Source organism: Chaetodon auriga, chromosome 3 (assembly GCF_051107435.1).
Source record: "Chaetodon auriga isolate fChaAug3 chromosome 3, fChaAug3.hap1, whole genome shotgun sequence".
In the NCBI taxonomy this organism is placed as follows: domain Eukaryota; kingdom Metazoa; phylum Chordata; class Actinopteri; order Chaetodontiformes; family Chaetodontidae; genus Chaetodon; species Chaetodon auriga.
Window position 1 is genome coordinate 3968011 of NC_135076.1, and position 16123 is coordinate 3984133.

The following is a 16123-nucleotide window of genomic DNA, read 5'->3' on the forward strand; positions in this document are numbered from 1 at the left end:
AGCAGTAGCAATAAGAGAACAAGTTGTTACCACTTGTTTTTTGGTAAAAGGCAAAAAATGATCAATGCAATTAACGCTGAGGACTAGAACTAAAAGGCAGCTTTAAAACAGGATTTTGCATTGGGGAAAAATACTTTTGGAACAGTTGCTCCTCTCACTTCTCAATTCTTTAGAAAACTGAGAACTCCACACACACACACCTATATCAGACTTAGGCTCACATGAAACTTGAGTGTTTGTCAGAACACTCTGTTGATAAGTTCATGTTTCGGTGCCACAGAATACTTTTTCTGACAGGACAGCCACTCCTGGGCTCTTTGCTATCTCTCTCTCTCTCTCTCTCTGTTCTCTTACTTCAATGTCTCCTCTGTCCTCCATCCATCTCTCCTCCATCTCCTCCCTTTCATGCCGACTTGAAGGCTGGCCCTCGAAGTGTTTGTCATGGCCTTGCTTGTTTTGTTACGGAGCTCTGTCCGCCCCTCTTCAAAACGACTATCCCTTCCTTCTCCTCACTTGCCCTCCTCACTTTCTCCTCACTTCTCTCTTCAATTTCTGAGTTTTTTTTCCATTCTTAAGGAAGACAGAACTCCGCACTCTAGCAGTTGACCTTCAGTATTTTGGTTAAGTGGGGCCCATTTAGAAAAAGCCCTCTTCACCTGTCTGTGTTGATTGCCCATGTCTGCCTTCCCTATAATTCTTTATGCACTCTACTGGCTGATATTGTTGCAAATATTGAACACCTCACTATTATGTCTCCTTGTTTTATACTCCTATTAAAGCTGCATTGTGTGGTGTGTTATGTTTTACTGGCGCTGCAGTCCGGCTGTGCATCCCTCTTCTGGAACACTGTGTTTGAATGCCACAGTTTGTCCCCATGCTTGTTTTCTATATAGTAGATTAGGACACCAAACTGTATTTAAAGATGACTCTGACTTGAATTTTTCTTGTTTTTCCAGATATCTTCAGTGATCTGTGCACGGCAGCACTCTCTGACTCAGAGGAAAATGAAGCCAGTACATGGGGAGATGTGTCGCAGGACAGCAGATAAACATGGCTGAACATTTTTGTTGGATCACAAACATGACTGATAACTCTAATAGTGTTTTTTCAACTGTAATTTCCTAAGCTGGACTGAATATCAATGACTATTCTTTTTCTACCCGTTCTTCATCTACTATACAAATATGGCTTGCTATTGTTTTTCAACTGTACTTTTTCATGTCTGACTCATTGAAGCTTCTCCGTGAAGCCTCTGGGAAAAGCTGGAATCATAACATGCCTGAATCCCACAGTTGGAAAGCCATATAAGACTTTTAATTCAAGGAAGTGCCAGCTGTCGTCTGTGGAACACCGAAGACTGAATGGATGTGCAGACTGAACTTTCTATCCAAAGTTGGATGAATTCAAATTACATACTGTAGAAAATGCAGTTCTTGAGTGGCTGGGCTGGATACCTGAAAACTCAAATCCCATTTCTAACTTGGATTACCTTAGGGAAGAGTGATGAATTCCATGTGCTGGTTGTGAACAGGCCTTGGCAAGGTGCCCTGTTTTGCTGCTATGCTGCACTGAAGCAAAACTCTTTCAGTCCAGGTTCCACCTCTGCTGACCTGCTTCAGCTGCTTCAAACTTTTCAGGTCCAGAATACACACTTCTCAGTAGCTGCAGTCTCCAGAAGAACCTAGAAGTTTTCTTGCTTGCCTTTCGTCATCCTGGTGGAACACCCACATAATGTCATTACATTACATCAGATATGTTATCTCAAAGTGTCCATTGTCACACCTTGTAGACTGGCAAATTAGCTGTATAAATTGCTCTGAGAGATATCTTCTTTACATATTTGAAGTAATAGCTAGTCATTCTTCTCTTTACACTGAAGGAGATTTTACATAATGGGTCACTCCATCTGGCAAAAAAAAAAAAAAAAACTTAAAATTTTACAGATGAAATGTTTTGTTTTGGACAGAAACGTCTATATGTATCATTCACAAATGATCTCAGTGATGTCTTTTTGGCATAGGTAACACCAGGACATCATGCTTGAGGTTGAACAGAACAGCTTTTTTTTTTTTTTTTTTTGGGGGGGGGGTTGCAAAATGTATTTATTGGTGCAGTCTTAAAAAGCTGAGTTTGCTATATCAGGGGTGCAACAAATAAGAGAATCTAATTCTAATAGAATTTCCTTTATCAGCCAATGACAGCTAAATTACTTCCCAGCAGAAAATGCATGTGAGAAATAAATCAATCATGATGTGTTTTCCAGTGTATTCGTTCTACATGCACAGTGAATAGCAGACAGAAGAAGCCAAATAGCTTTTGATGGAAATTAAGCATTACTGCAGCACATCTCTTCTTCAGATGAATGGGGTGATGGTGTAAAGGAAACAGATTTATCTCTGTGACATGTTATGCTACTTGGACTCATCTTCTACATAATGGGATTTTCAGTAGCAAGCTTTTTCAGAACATTTCACACTTTCTGCTGAATGCCAGCTGCTATCTATAGAAAGAACAGATTCAAGCATTGTTTAAAAGAATGTGTAGACTTTATAGTATTGTATAAAGAGCACACTCATTTTCAATGGATGATATTCAGAATATTGTATTAATTCATGCACGCAGATCTCTTCATGTCCTGCTGATTTATCGCCACATCCATATAGTGGCTCATGGCTAGCAGCGTTCAGACACATACTCGATCAGAGACCAGACTGATTGTATTCTAACCTTGACATTCCTTTAAGGCTCTGTGCGCCAGGTCGTTTTGCAGAATGCAAGCAATAGTTCAGCTTTGCAACAGCGTTATCAGATTCATGAGACTCTTTTGAAGTCCATGTCAAAAGTGCTTATGCAGTGTTTTTGTTACTGAGATATTAACATTTGTTAGCAATTTGTGAGGGTCACCACAATAAGCCAGGTAGGCTAAAAAGCATTTCTTTGACACATCGCACTCATGTCCTTTTTTTTTCCAAAGTAAAGTACAGTATGTTGTGGGAAAAGTCAGGGAACTGTTAGGCTATTTGCTGCAAGTTATTTTTCAGGGAAATGCTTCTTTAGCAAGCAGCACCTGGGCTGTTTCATAGCATCAGCTGTAAAGGTTTCGCCTCTTCAGAGAGGAAAAGTGTGCACTCATCGTTCATTGATTCATTGAGAGGGCTGAGATGACGGCTCGGTAACTGTAAATAACCATCAGTGTTAGTTTAATACTGCATATTCTGGGGGGTAAACATCCATTTTCTGTATGACTGCTGTATCGTTGTACACCATTCTCCCTGTTTTTGTCAGCATTGCATTGCATTTCTACTGACAGATTGAATTATATGTGCTATTCACTGAGAAGTCTGAAACAGGACCACTGTATTTACAAACAGACGATGGATGACAACTCCTTTGATTTACATTTACCTGTAACTTATTGGAAATGGAAAGAAGAAACCAGAAGAATATCAAAAGGCTAAATATTGACCTGATGACTGAATACATATCAGAATGTAAGAATTAGCTCCTCTGTTAGAAAGCTACAGTAAGTAAGTGGGGTCAGTCTTTGAAAACAAGTCAGAGTTTAAGCACCCTGATCTTGAATATCAGTTCAAACATTGCTAATGGTTGGATGATGCATGTATGGATAGGTAGATGAGTGGGTGGGAGTGAAAGGTTTGATGGATGGATGAATGGATGGATAGATGGATGGATGATTGATTGATGATTGGTTGGCTAGGTAGACTGGTGAGTGTTGGATGTATGGATGTATGGATGGATGGATGGATGGATGATCCATGGGAGGAAAGGTAACTACAAGGATGGACGGATGGATGGATGGATGGATGGATGGATGGATGATGCATTGATGGGCAGGTGCAGTAGATAGATGAATTAATGGATGGATGGATAGACTGACAGATATTTTGACACTGTAAGTGGGTTAAGATCTGTAACAGAATGCCAGACTCTATTAAAGGTCAGATTCATTCCTAATTAATCTGATTGTAAAGTAATACACTCCTCCTGAACATGCTGTATATTTTGTTTATCCTATGTTCAATGAAAAATATTGTATCTTTGTAAAGGAAATATTTATATTGTACTGCATCCTGCTGCAATTTAATTGCCATTTAACTATATTACAGAATGTATCAAGTCTGTATATTGTACAATCTGTCATTGTAATGTACATATCGGTTCATTGTGATAACATGCATTTACAATATGAATTTTGTCACCTTGTTTTTCTTTGTTTTTTTAAATGTAGCCAGTTATCCCAAACTTAAAATGCATGCAAACAGATTTGATACATATAGGTGCTAGATTTCATATTCAGACCAGATTCCAACCATGTTGCTTCCTGTTGAAATAGAAATGTTCCCACCAGAACAAGAAGACTCCAACCTTGTTGCATGAACCAGGTGAACTAACCAAATGTGCAGTTAGTGAACTGAAGCTCTTGGATTATTGAGTAATGCACAAATTTATAGTTTATGCTCACAAATGTATAAACCAACACAAGAACAAACAGAACATAAACAATCTGTCATCCCATTAAATGTATTTAAGGGACCTTAAATTTGACAAGTTGTGTATCTCATTCCAAAATCAAAGCAAAACTGTATTAATCAGAAACTTTCACTGTTTATTTTGTGCTGCATCAAAGTGGCTGGTGTGCACTGAACTGATAGACGAGTGCTGCAGTCATGTAGCAGCTATATACAGAATACTGAGAGGACATTGGCAAATGAAATGAAAGCGAACAATATCAAAGGAAAACTACGATTTCTTATACATTGGGTTTCATTTCCATAAGTCTGACAATCATTTCCGTTGGTAATAATGACACTGTGTACAGTGGACACAGTAACATCGCTCCAGTGATGGCCGAGGGGACAAGAAACATACAGTCACATGTTTCCAGGGTAGCCAAACTTATATGGAAGAAAAACAACACTCAACAGTAAAATAATTACTCAAACTGTTAGTTGTAAACATGAGAGTGCATAACTTTTTCCGTCAGGTACTCAGGTGACTTGCAGGAGATGGTGTTTGGTACTCATCCCTCACATAGCATGATCTTAATAAATGCCATCTTCCTCAGTGTCTCCCTCATGATGAAGATGCACCCGCCCAGTCCCTGGTTGAGCCTCAGATCAGCTGTCTCCATCCACAGGTCAACAGCTGGCTTTGGGTCAAATGTCTCTGTGGTCATCTTTGACAGGTGAATGTGCATCAGGGCTGACAGAAGAGATCTGTACTTGGTTTCATTATGTTAAGATGTGAGAATGTCCCCTCACAGGCTGCACTGCCCAAAGGCAGCCTAAGAGACAATTTAACTATCTTGCTGATGTTGACAGTGTGGATTGTTTGTAATAACTATTTGGATCAAGTCATACACAGAGGACACTGCCACTGTTGTCCTCTATTCCATCAAAGAGCAGCACCCAAAATTCAGCAGACTGCAACTTTGCTCTTACCCTAACCCTAATGCACCAGCATTGGAAGGCATAGGACATATTTAGCCTTATGAAATGCTTGGAGAAAAACATTACACACAGCTTGCTGTTGGTCTTCACTCAACTTGTTTCACCATTTACCAAGTGGGAGACTTTTCAACTTGACTTGTATGTTTGTTAGCAGTAGCTTGTGCCACATTTGTGTGCTCCTTACTCTTTCCAGGTTTATCAAACAATGGATGATTGAACATCTCTGAGATTGTTTTAAACAAACCAGCACATCTTGCACCACATTTCAGTGCACTTATCGTTAGCTCCAAGCCACAGCACATCTTGGAGCCATTTTTCACACAAAGTCTTTTCTCCTGCTCCGGTTTGTTTTGGTGCTTGTGTGTAAGTGGCAGAACACCAAAGAGACTCACAGTACATTACTTCACTGGGTCAAATGTTTTGACATGAAAAGCGCACAGATGAGAAACGTGTATTAATGACCAATGACAGGTGTTGCCTTCTCCTGTTGAGTTTTAGGGCGGTTAGCATCCTTATTGTTGCATTACCGCCATCTGCTGGAATGTAACAGCTTCTCAGTGTCCACCCAGAGTGATCCCATTCATGAGATTTTTTGATTCAATTTTAGAGTCCAGACCCAATTCAGTTGGTAACAGTCAGTGGTGTGCTTATTTTTGGATTTAACTAATCTGTTGGCTGGTTTATAACTGACTATCTGATTATCTGACTGGTTGTTTTTCTCGCCCTGTTGGACAAGTACTATTGTCTTGATCCTTGATTTTCACATTTACTTTGATGTGTACAGTGTTATTATAACCGATAGAACCAATGACCCCAACTGCAAAATGAAATCCAAGGTGGAATAAAACTTTGTTTTCCTCTAATACAAGGTCAAGAAGAGTTAAAGACCACAAATTACTAACAGGCTGTGTACATCTTCATGATAAGGCAACACAATTCGTTCACCGAAGAAAAATATGTACCATGGATTTTCAAGGTCAAACACACTGTTACTGGGTCTTGCAGTGTTGGTCAGTTCTGCCTGCCTCACATTGTTTGTGAGGAAAATATCATCTCTGTTCTGTCTCAAACACATCTGTTTGCTTGCATATCCATCCAAAACCAAAAAGTTTAGAAAATGCTGCTAAAATGATTAGGATGGCGCTGCAAACTCACCCTTCTTCATCTTTCTTTCCATTTACTGGCATTCAAAGAGAAAGCTTTTCAAGTCATCAAGGGTGCAATCATACAACAATTTCTTTACAACTTCCTTCCCTTTTTCTGTGTGTCTGCTGTCATGTTGACTCGTGAACAAGATGAAAACACAAGTGTTTCACTTGTGTAATAACAGTGAATTTGGAATACCTGCATGACAGTGAGAAAACATTGTCTCTTTGCTGTCTGCTCAACAGAAGATTGAACCATACAGACTGCTATACTCAGCAAGCACCAGCCCCGAGACTGAGAGAGAGAAAAAAGCACAGTGAGAATGGAAGAGATGTGATCTTTTCCCAACACCTCACTGTGTTCTCTATCTCCCAGACCAGACTTGTGTCAAGAAAAGATGGGTGTTCAAACGAGATGTTATTAAAGTCTGTGCCAGCAGACGGTGACTTCACTTGCTGTCTGAGAAGAATCCTCTCTGCACGTTGTTGCAGCTTGGTTTATTCTGATTTCAGACTGTATTGATGAATTTTTAATGTATTTATAAAATGTAATTATAGGATGTTGGTAAGTGAAAGGGAAAGAAGTAGGAGGAGAGGTAAAAAAAGCTGACAGTATCTTAATCTGTTTTTGTTGCGGACATGGTTATCAAGGTGATAAGTGTAAATGCCTTTTCTGTACGTTGAAATGTGTGATGAAATACAGGCATCATGAAAATCTCTGGTGTATTTCTGTTCTTTTGTCAGTGATCAATGGCTCCTCAGGTATGTTGGAGTGGTGTCTGCATCATTACCATTCCCGCCAGCCTCTGCTCCCCCCATCAAGGGGAAGAGAACAAGCTATTAATGTTAGACTTAAAGCATAATGTATTCTCTCTGTCTGCGACTGGTGCTAACCCTTTTATCTGCTTTCCTCTGCCCTCAGATGAAACCATAATTTAAAGAGAGGAGACAACTTATAAGTCTTAAATGCTCCACATTGTCTGTCTGGCCTCAGACACTGACATGGAGATGAGTTAAGGCTGCCATTTGTATCAGCATGCTTACACTTGCTTACTTTTCACACTGTCTCCTAAAAAAGATGTAATATACAACTTGTATATACAGCTTACTGTATACTTTAATCAGAGTACATTCCATTTTCTAACATTTATATTGAACATACAGTATCTGCAAAGTGCCAAGAAAAAAGCAAAGTACTTATTGTCACCATATTTCAATTGGGTTCCCTACAATAACAGGTCAACAGTTAGAATCTCCCCAAGGTTAAACAATAACTTTGTTAATGAGATCAAGAGAATCTGTTGAGCAGCTGAAAAAAAACGGAGGAAAACTGGGCTCACAGGTCACTGTAATATATACAAAGAAGCCATGACTGTCTGTAATAAAGCAATATGTCTGACAAGAAAGGATTACTTTTCCAAGATTATTACAGAGAATGCTGGGAACTATAGAGTATCATCCTCCACTATTGACCCGCACTCCATCAGCAGTTCTCTGCATCAAACTGTGAACACCATGTTCTTCAATAACAAAATAGCCTCAATTAGAGCCAGCACTGCTGCTTTCAAACAGATGTAAGCATGGGAAAAGCTGCCTCGGTCCACTACTGTTCTCACTATACATGCTGCCACTTGATGACATCATTAGAGAACACAATGTATGTTTCCATAGTTATGCAGATGACACACAAATGTACATCTGTGCTCAACCAAATGATGCTGCAGCTATAGACTCCATCACAAACTGTCTCTTGGCAATAAATAAATGAATGAGCAATAATTTCCTGAGGTTAAATTAGGACAAAACTGAAATCCTACAAGTTGATTCTAAAACAAAGAGAGAAATGTTGTTTCATAATCTGGATTAAATCTGAGGTTACAAATCTTGGTGTTATTCTAGACTCAGATTTTAGCTTCAGGCCCCATATCAACAAGGTGACTAAAATATTAATTTTCTCACCTTAAACACATAGCTAAAGTATGACTATTTTTCAATTAAAAAGATGCTGAAAAACTGATTCATGCCTTAATTTCCAGTTGACTGAACTACTGTAATGCACTATTTACTGGCCTTCTGAAAAAAAAAGAAAAAGAAAAAGAAAAGAAAAGAAAAACAAAACAAAACTGAGACTTCAGCTCATTCAAAACTCTTCAGCTCGGCTATTAACCAGAACTGAGAGGACAGAGCGCATTAGTTCAGTTTTAGCTGCTTTGCACTGGCTTCCTGTGACATTCAGGATTGATTTCAAGGTCCTCCTCCTCGTGTACAAAGCCCAGCTACACTGCTAACTGCAGTCGAAAGAAAATTGGGGATGTAGCCTTTGTCCATTACGACCCAAAGCTCTGGAACACTCTACCTACAGATATCAGTGAAGCCAGCTCACTGAATGTTTTCAAAAGAAAGCTAAAAACCTATCTCTCACTTTAGCCTATAACCAGCTATGACTTCTTGATACAGGTCTGAAACTTTTGTGCTTTGCATCACACCTACAGAGAAGATTGTTGTATTTCTACTGTTGAAGTCAATGCCATCACAAGGATAAAAAAGATGAGGTATGTTCTCCAAGCTTAGGTCATTCCAGCAAGTTGTTGCATCATCATGCAGCTACATTAGGACACAAAATGGTTTCTTCTGAGTGTTAGGAATGAATTGGAGTCAAAGTCATGTGGGTCCAGCATTTTGATGCTGTCTTACATCATTAATTAAACATTTTTATGGTTGGATCATCTTAAATCAGACTGGGACACAACCATGTTGACCCCCAAAAAGTTGGGTAGCATTGCAGCTGTAAGTTGCTACTTTGAAAATAAGACCTCATCACACCAAGAATCAATAAGCATTCTTGTTATCACAATTTTGCTCAGGTGCCTCCTGTTAATTAGTTAATTACTTGAGCTTATCTGTACTGTTGTTGTTGTTGTCACTGTTTCTCTGGATTGCCTTATCATGTTTCATTTATGTTTTCTCTCCTTCTTGTTAATCACTTATCTCGCACAATTAATAAAGACACACACAAAAAAGGACAGATTAAGCAGCACTATAAAAATGGAACCCAGCTTGCATTAAACTGTAGCCTCCTTTCAATGGGACACTGACTCAGGCTTGACCAATCTTCAGTTCTTTGCCATGAAAGTGACAGCACTAATCATTACTCTTTGACTGATTATTCTTAATTCTTCTAATTCTAATTCTTCTTGTTTCTTCTTCAATAACCTGAGATTTTTGATTTTATGAAACGTGAGTGAAGTATTCAACTCGCTTTCTCATTTTCCATGGCAAAAATTACCTTTACAGACCTTATGAGGTGCAACAGTTACAAGATGGCAATTGCAAACATGCTTTTCCTTAAATTTGTGATTTAGTTTTCTTACATTGATGTATATTAGTTTACACAATAAAGGCATCCTCACAAATTGTAGAGAATTGCTAGAAATGCAGCTGGTCAAAGAGTTTGGATGGTTTGTACCCGTATTACTGGTTTTATATCTGTATAGGTATTCTCCCTCTACCTTTGTGTGTATTTATATTTGTGTGTTTGGTGACTGAGCGTCAAAGAGCAGAGGACTGAGCCAGAAATATAAAGGTTTGAGGAAGTGTAGAGAGGACAAAGCTGGGTAGAAGGAAGATAAGGTCTTGACAAAGCTTTGTTCCGCACAGTGAACCTCCTGAGGGCTGAATACAGAAAGACAGACAGAGATTGTGTGTGCGTGTGTCAGTAAGATGACTGGAGGAGCGATCCGACAGCCCCAGGAATGCGACAAGCATACTAAGGACTTCACAAAAGTCAAAGTAGAAGAAGAAAAACAAAGGGACTGCTGGAAGTGAATGTCTTCACTGTCCTCCAGACCGCATGCTGCTACCCAAAGGGCCACTGTGTGTGTGTATGTGTTTGTCTTTTTAACTTTGTGTCAGTCTGATTGCATCATTGAGTATGTGTGTATGTGCTTTTGTGAGAGTTTGAGTACATAATGGGACAGCTTGTTGTATTTCTATTGTTGAAGTCAATGCCATCACAAGGATAAAAAGATGAGGTATGTTCTCCAAGCTCAGGTCATTACAGCAAGTTGTTGCATCATCATGCAGCTACATTAGGATACACTATGAGTTTGAGTGGTAAGACTAAATTGTACTGCAATTGGCTGGCAACCGGTTCAGGGTGTACCCCGCCTCTCGCCCATTGCCAGCTGGGATAGGCTCCAGCCCCCCGCAACCCCGAAAGGGATACGCGGGTATAGAAGATGAATGAATGAATGAATGACTAAATTGTAGTCAAAGTCATGTGGGTCCAGCATTTTGATCCTGTCTTACATCCTTAATTAAACATCTTTATGGTTGGATCAACTTAAATCAGACTGGGACACAACCATGTTGACCCCCAAAAAGTTGGGTTAGCAATTGCAGCTGCTTTGAAAGTAAGACCTCATTATACCAGGTATCAATAAGCATCCTTGTTATCGCAGTTTTGCCTGCAATGTGATCTGGTCTCAGTAACCAAATTAGGTATGTAGGGCTGATGAAACTATCAACAAATACTTGTCTCTGGTCAAAGGAAGACATACATGATGTTCTTGGGGGACTGCAATCAAAGACATCTGGAAGGTATTAAGTTAAATCTAACTAGGTCAAAGTTACTTTTACTCTAAAGAGGTCATCAGAGCCAGAGGAAAAACTTATTAGCAGGAGTGATAGCCAACAATCCTGTGACCCTCGCCATGTATGACGGTTCCTTTAGAGTTTGCTGAAGCAGTGATCCTGCATAGGCTTTACTTATTTCCACTTCGCTGAAGAAGGTCTCATGTGTATTTTCATGATAGCAGGAAGAGGTGAAGTTAGATGACCTTTAAATGTGATGGCTGGATTTTTTTTTTTTTTTTTTACAATATAGTCACACTGTGCAGATTGTATTTATACCTGGCTGAGATGCAATCACAGCGACAGCCCGACCATCTTCAGATGTGGTCTGACCAGTCCAGTTACATTCTGATTGCATTGCATTCTGTGATTACTCCTGTGCTCACATATTCTAATCCAGACTGCATGGATAGCAGGCATACATGGGATGTTATGATGGACAACAAAATGCAATTCAATTCAATTAATTTAAATTCTTTTTTTAAAATGACTTTGGTTAAAAGGAAAGGATTTACCTCCATTATGAGAGCAACTCAGTGTACAGCTGGTAGAGGAGGGACTGAAATTGAAAAGGGGCCCTATTTTACATCCATAGTAATAAGTGTATGTTTTGTATTTCTAGTTGTTCGTTTTATCTTTAACTCTAAGAGAAATGTTACTGTGAGGTTTAAATTTGATTTGGAGGTTTTGGTGAGGAGAAAGTATATAAATTAAGATTCATCATTAATGGGTGAGAATTAAGAAGTGAACATGATGAATGCGCTGACCTTAATAAGCAGATGCGTAATTGGCCATAGCATGACAGACCCACATTAATTTCTTTGTCAGTGTCATTATAGAAATTCATTGTTTCCTCTATCACTTCCATTCATTCAATCATGTTGGGCTGCTGATTAGCAGGGAAGGTCAGGGATTAGCTCCAGCAAATCATGTTACTCATAACTTCCATGCAGTAAGTATGCAGATTTTAAATTTGGTGAAAAGAGAGCACTTGGATCAGATTGGGAATCGCTACCAATGGATACCCTGACTAAGGTACGGATGGGTTTTGCTTGTGTGTGTGTGTGTGTGTGTGTGTGTGTGTGTGTGTGTGTGTGTGCGTGTGCGCGTGTGCGCGCGCCTGCGCCTAACATAAAGCTCAGGGGTTGCTGTCTACCTAAGATGGCATTCATTCTGTGTGCTGAACACATTTTTGTTTCACTATACTGTGAAAGCCAAAGCCAGTTCACAGAGCTCTGGGCCTTTTAGAAATCATCCTTTACTTTTTCATGCAAAACCCCTGTGGAAATGTGCTCTTCACCTCCTCTTTAGTCTGAAAGGTGAAACCGAAGCATTTTATATGTGTTTTATTTTTGATAGGATTCGTGCACGGATACACCTGCATAAACATAACAGCACATGTTGTTTAAGGAAAAGTGATTTTTGTTGGTACTAAACAAAGAAGGTTGTGTTTCAATAATCACAGTTAAAATGAATACACATGCGTATCATGCTGTTATTTTAGGAGTAATATTAGAGGGGAAGCATATAGTATCACACAGGCATTATAATGCAGTTGAAACATCACAAGTCCCCATGGGAAATAGTCAGTAGCACCACATATAAGTACCAAATCAATTCAAAAGCAGCTATTCAGTACAGTAGTCTTGGATTACATTATAATCAGAATAATTTGCATTATATTATATTATATGGATTTTTCAGGGTCACCGGTATTACACATGACTTGATGAATATGAACAAATTCAGGAGGAAATTATCTTGATCTGCAGAGAAAATGTTGCAGATTAACTTCTGAAATTTGCCCTTTGCGTAAAAAGAATAACAATAGGCTTTACTTTCTTTTTTCATTGTTGAATTTTCTAGGATGTAACATCCAGAGTTTGTTAATCTCCAGCCAGATTCCAGGTTTCGTACATTTTTGTTGCCTTAAGGTATCCTCATAAACTATACAATCTGATATCAGTGTGTCTAAACGACACTGAAACGAACTGTTTCCTTTACCCTATTGTGTATCAAAAATTCAAATAGCGCAGATCGCAACTTTTTTTGGACAACAGTTGAATAAAAAACATCATCTTGTGAATTCGGTTCTTGTTTTACACTTAAGGTGGGTCTAAAGACCCACATAATGTACATTTTGAAATAGAATAACACAAACCGTTAAATTACGTTATGTAGGAAGTGATGAAGCTGAAAAAAATCCTTTTTTATGGATCGTTAGGTTGTGTATTTTCATTGACATGGCCATACACTTAAATTATACAGGCAGAATTAATTTATGTAAAATAAAATTGCAACATTTCAATTAATAGTCCATGCTGCTTTTACGTCTTGGAGAGGACTGACATATTTCCGACAGTTCTGAATGTTGCAGGTCTGGGAAGCAATCGCAGTGCGCATCGTGATTTGAATGAATGGACCAATCAGCGTTCTCACCGGACGGAAGCCCGAGTCTTTCCGTCCCTCTTGCCCAATCAGTGCGCGACCCCGTTGTTCGCCGTGCTTTTTGAATTGAGCTCTAACAGTAGGCTGACAACTTCTCTGAATTACTATGAAGTAGCTAGTTAGCTGTCAACAAACTAAGGCAGCTATATTTCGACATTTTGGACTATTTTCACGCTTAAAGGGCAACATGCGTTGATACTTGACTCAGCCTTGAGCGATGTTCCATATTTTTTGAAGAGTATTTTGGACCGAAGAGGAATTTCCAGTATTGTGTTGTTGACTTACTAGCTCGGTAGCTAGCTAAGTTAGCTAGAAAGGATATTGAATTGAAGTGGTTCAGCAGTCGCTTTAGCTCCGCTGGCTCCCCATTCTGTCTGTTTTTTAGCAGCAACCGAAACGGTCAGTAAGTTTGGTTAACTTTGAGTTCATTTTTAGTGTGGTTTTGAAAAAGCACGACACTAACGTTAAGCACTTGTTAGCTAACCTCTGGTGACGTTAGGCAAAGGGAATTTGGTGCCGTGGTGAAAGCAGCTAACGTTAACTGTAAACGTTTGGTGGTTCATTCTCCTTTAAGTCTAATGACTTGAGGCATTTTGCCCTAAATATTATACGATGAAAAAGTAAGGTAAACTATTAATTAGAGTGTTATATGCGAAACAAAGTGTCCGTCCATTGCTTGTTTGACGTGTTTACCACAACACTTTTTGACTCTGCTTTAGTCATAAACACAAATGTTACTGTTTTGTGAGATTGTTTTTCTGTTTGCAACCACTGAGGTTTACTGTACTTGCACAACTTATCTCCATTGGCAAATGCTTTTCATGAAGCCTTGTAGAGACTGTTGTATAGCAGCTGTTATGTAAACAACAAAACAAATATAAGTTTCAGTATAAACTTTTTATCCACTGTGTCTCGTTTTAACAAAGTTATCACACTTCTCAAATATGTTGCCTTCTCTCTAGTTGAATTGTCAGACTTGGGCAGTATTTGTGTTGGAAGTCATGCCGAGTTGTGTGTGTTGCCTTCATTTTGACAGTTGTCACCCTGTTCCCTTTCTTCCTTGTTGCTTTGCTTCTCTCTCTCTCCTCCCTCTTGCTGTGTTCTCCCTCTGTGCCTCTTTCTGTTCATTCCCTGTAACTTTTGATAGTTTGGATAGTTTGGTGCGTCCTGAAGTTCTCGCCATGGCTGACAGCAGCATACTGACTTTAGGAACAGCTCGGAGTCTGTTGGTGGATTCTTCAGTCTATGATTCGAGGATCGCCGAAACCACCAAGGACCATGTATTTCTGGGCATGGCATGTGAAGACGGGGAAGGTCAGTCTGCTGGGATCAACCACCCCCTTTCTCTAAATACCCAAAACAAACCGCTGCTGGTGTTTGAAAAAGAAAGAAAAAAGAAAAACTGCAGATACATTACATGTGACCTTCAATTTCAGTTTCGATAATACCCAATAGTTCGTAAGAAAATTGTATTTCCCTGTATGTGTGCACGCTAAAAAGCCACTACTTTAACAAAAAGACATAAGCCTTTTTCGCACTGGACGAGTATTACCTGGGGACCTCTAGTGATTTGTAACAATAGTGGAGCTCGACTGGGATCTTTATTGTTTGTCAATCTAGAAATATAAAATTCCAACTGAAGTTATGTGCCATATTTCAAGGAACACAGAGGCCGTGTGATAATATTAGTCCTGTGCGAATCAGCATCTCTATGATTTTTGTGTCATATTTTTTTACACTTGATTTCTGTTGTCAGACAGCTGAGCAAGTGTAGAATTTAATCCTGCCTCGTCATATGTTCGACAGCAGTCATGTGCTGTGAGACTGGCTATAATGACGTTTAAAATGTAAATGCAACGCTCGAAAGACACCCATCAGGGGGAATCTTCTAAATCACATGCAGTGCCCTGGTAAAATGAGTCGCATGTCATTAGTGCTAAACACAGTAATGTTACAGATTCCAAAATGCTGTAAGGAAACCTGCAAGAGAAATTTGCATTGTAAACTACGTCTTGACATCTCTGCTTGGACCTACACTCTGTTGCCAGTTCAGTCTGACAAAATATTAGAAACACCTCAGTATAACACAGTACAACTAGACACAAAACAAAGCCTCCAAAATGACCAAGAAATTGAATCAACACCTCTGTAAAACGGTTAAAACAGAAACTGAACAATATAATCAACGTGAAGGTAGATTGGAAGGATTTATTGCAGGCTGTTATTGCTCGCTCTTATGGCTCCAGCATTGTCTGTGTGGCTCTCCGTGCACAATCTCCTTTGTGGATGTGCATGCACAGTTGATGTGTTGTAGTCAGTAGACTGTAGTCTGTAGACTAATCTACAGCAAGTCACAGGAAAGCCACTGTAGAAGAAGAGGTACTTAATACTTTTACTTTGGCTCTATAACACTCTTTTCGAATTGCA

The 16123-nt window shown here is 39.3% G+C and overlaps 2 protein-coding genes across 9 annotated transcripts in view; both read left to right on the forward strand.

Moving 5' to 3' along the window:
- mcf2l2 (MCF.2 cell line derived transforming sequence-like 2) overlaps positions 1–4211 on the forward strand; it is a 140681-nt gene extending 136470 nt beyond the window's left edge. For 5 of the 8 annotated variants that reach the window (XM_076723033.1, XM_076722987.1, XM_076723002.1 and 2 more), the window contains one exon: positions 957–1905. In XM_076723033.1, coding sequence (XP_076579148.1) covers positions 957–1048 — 92 coding nt within the window. In that variant the 3' untranslated portion in view covers positions 1049–1905. Of the gene's footprint in view, positions 1–956 lie in introns of all 8 variants that reach the window. The other 3 variants (XM_076723016.1, XM_076723009.1, XM_076723041.1) reach the window with 2 other exon arrangements.
- Positions 4212–14038: 9827 nt separating this feature from the next.
- Positions 14039–16123, forward strand: part of ect2 (epithelial cell transforming 2) — a 52537-nt gene continuing 50452 nt past the window's right edge. Inside the window, exons 1-2 of the mRNA XM_076726220.1 lie at positions 14039–14095; positions 14844–15010. Of these exons, the coding sequence (XP_076582335.1) occupies positions 14878–15010 (133 nt within the window). The 5' untranslated portion in view covers positions 14039–14095; positions 14844–14877. The remainder of the gene's footprint in view (positions 14096–14843; positions 15011–16123) is intronic.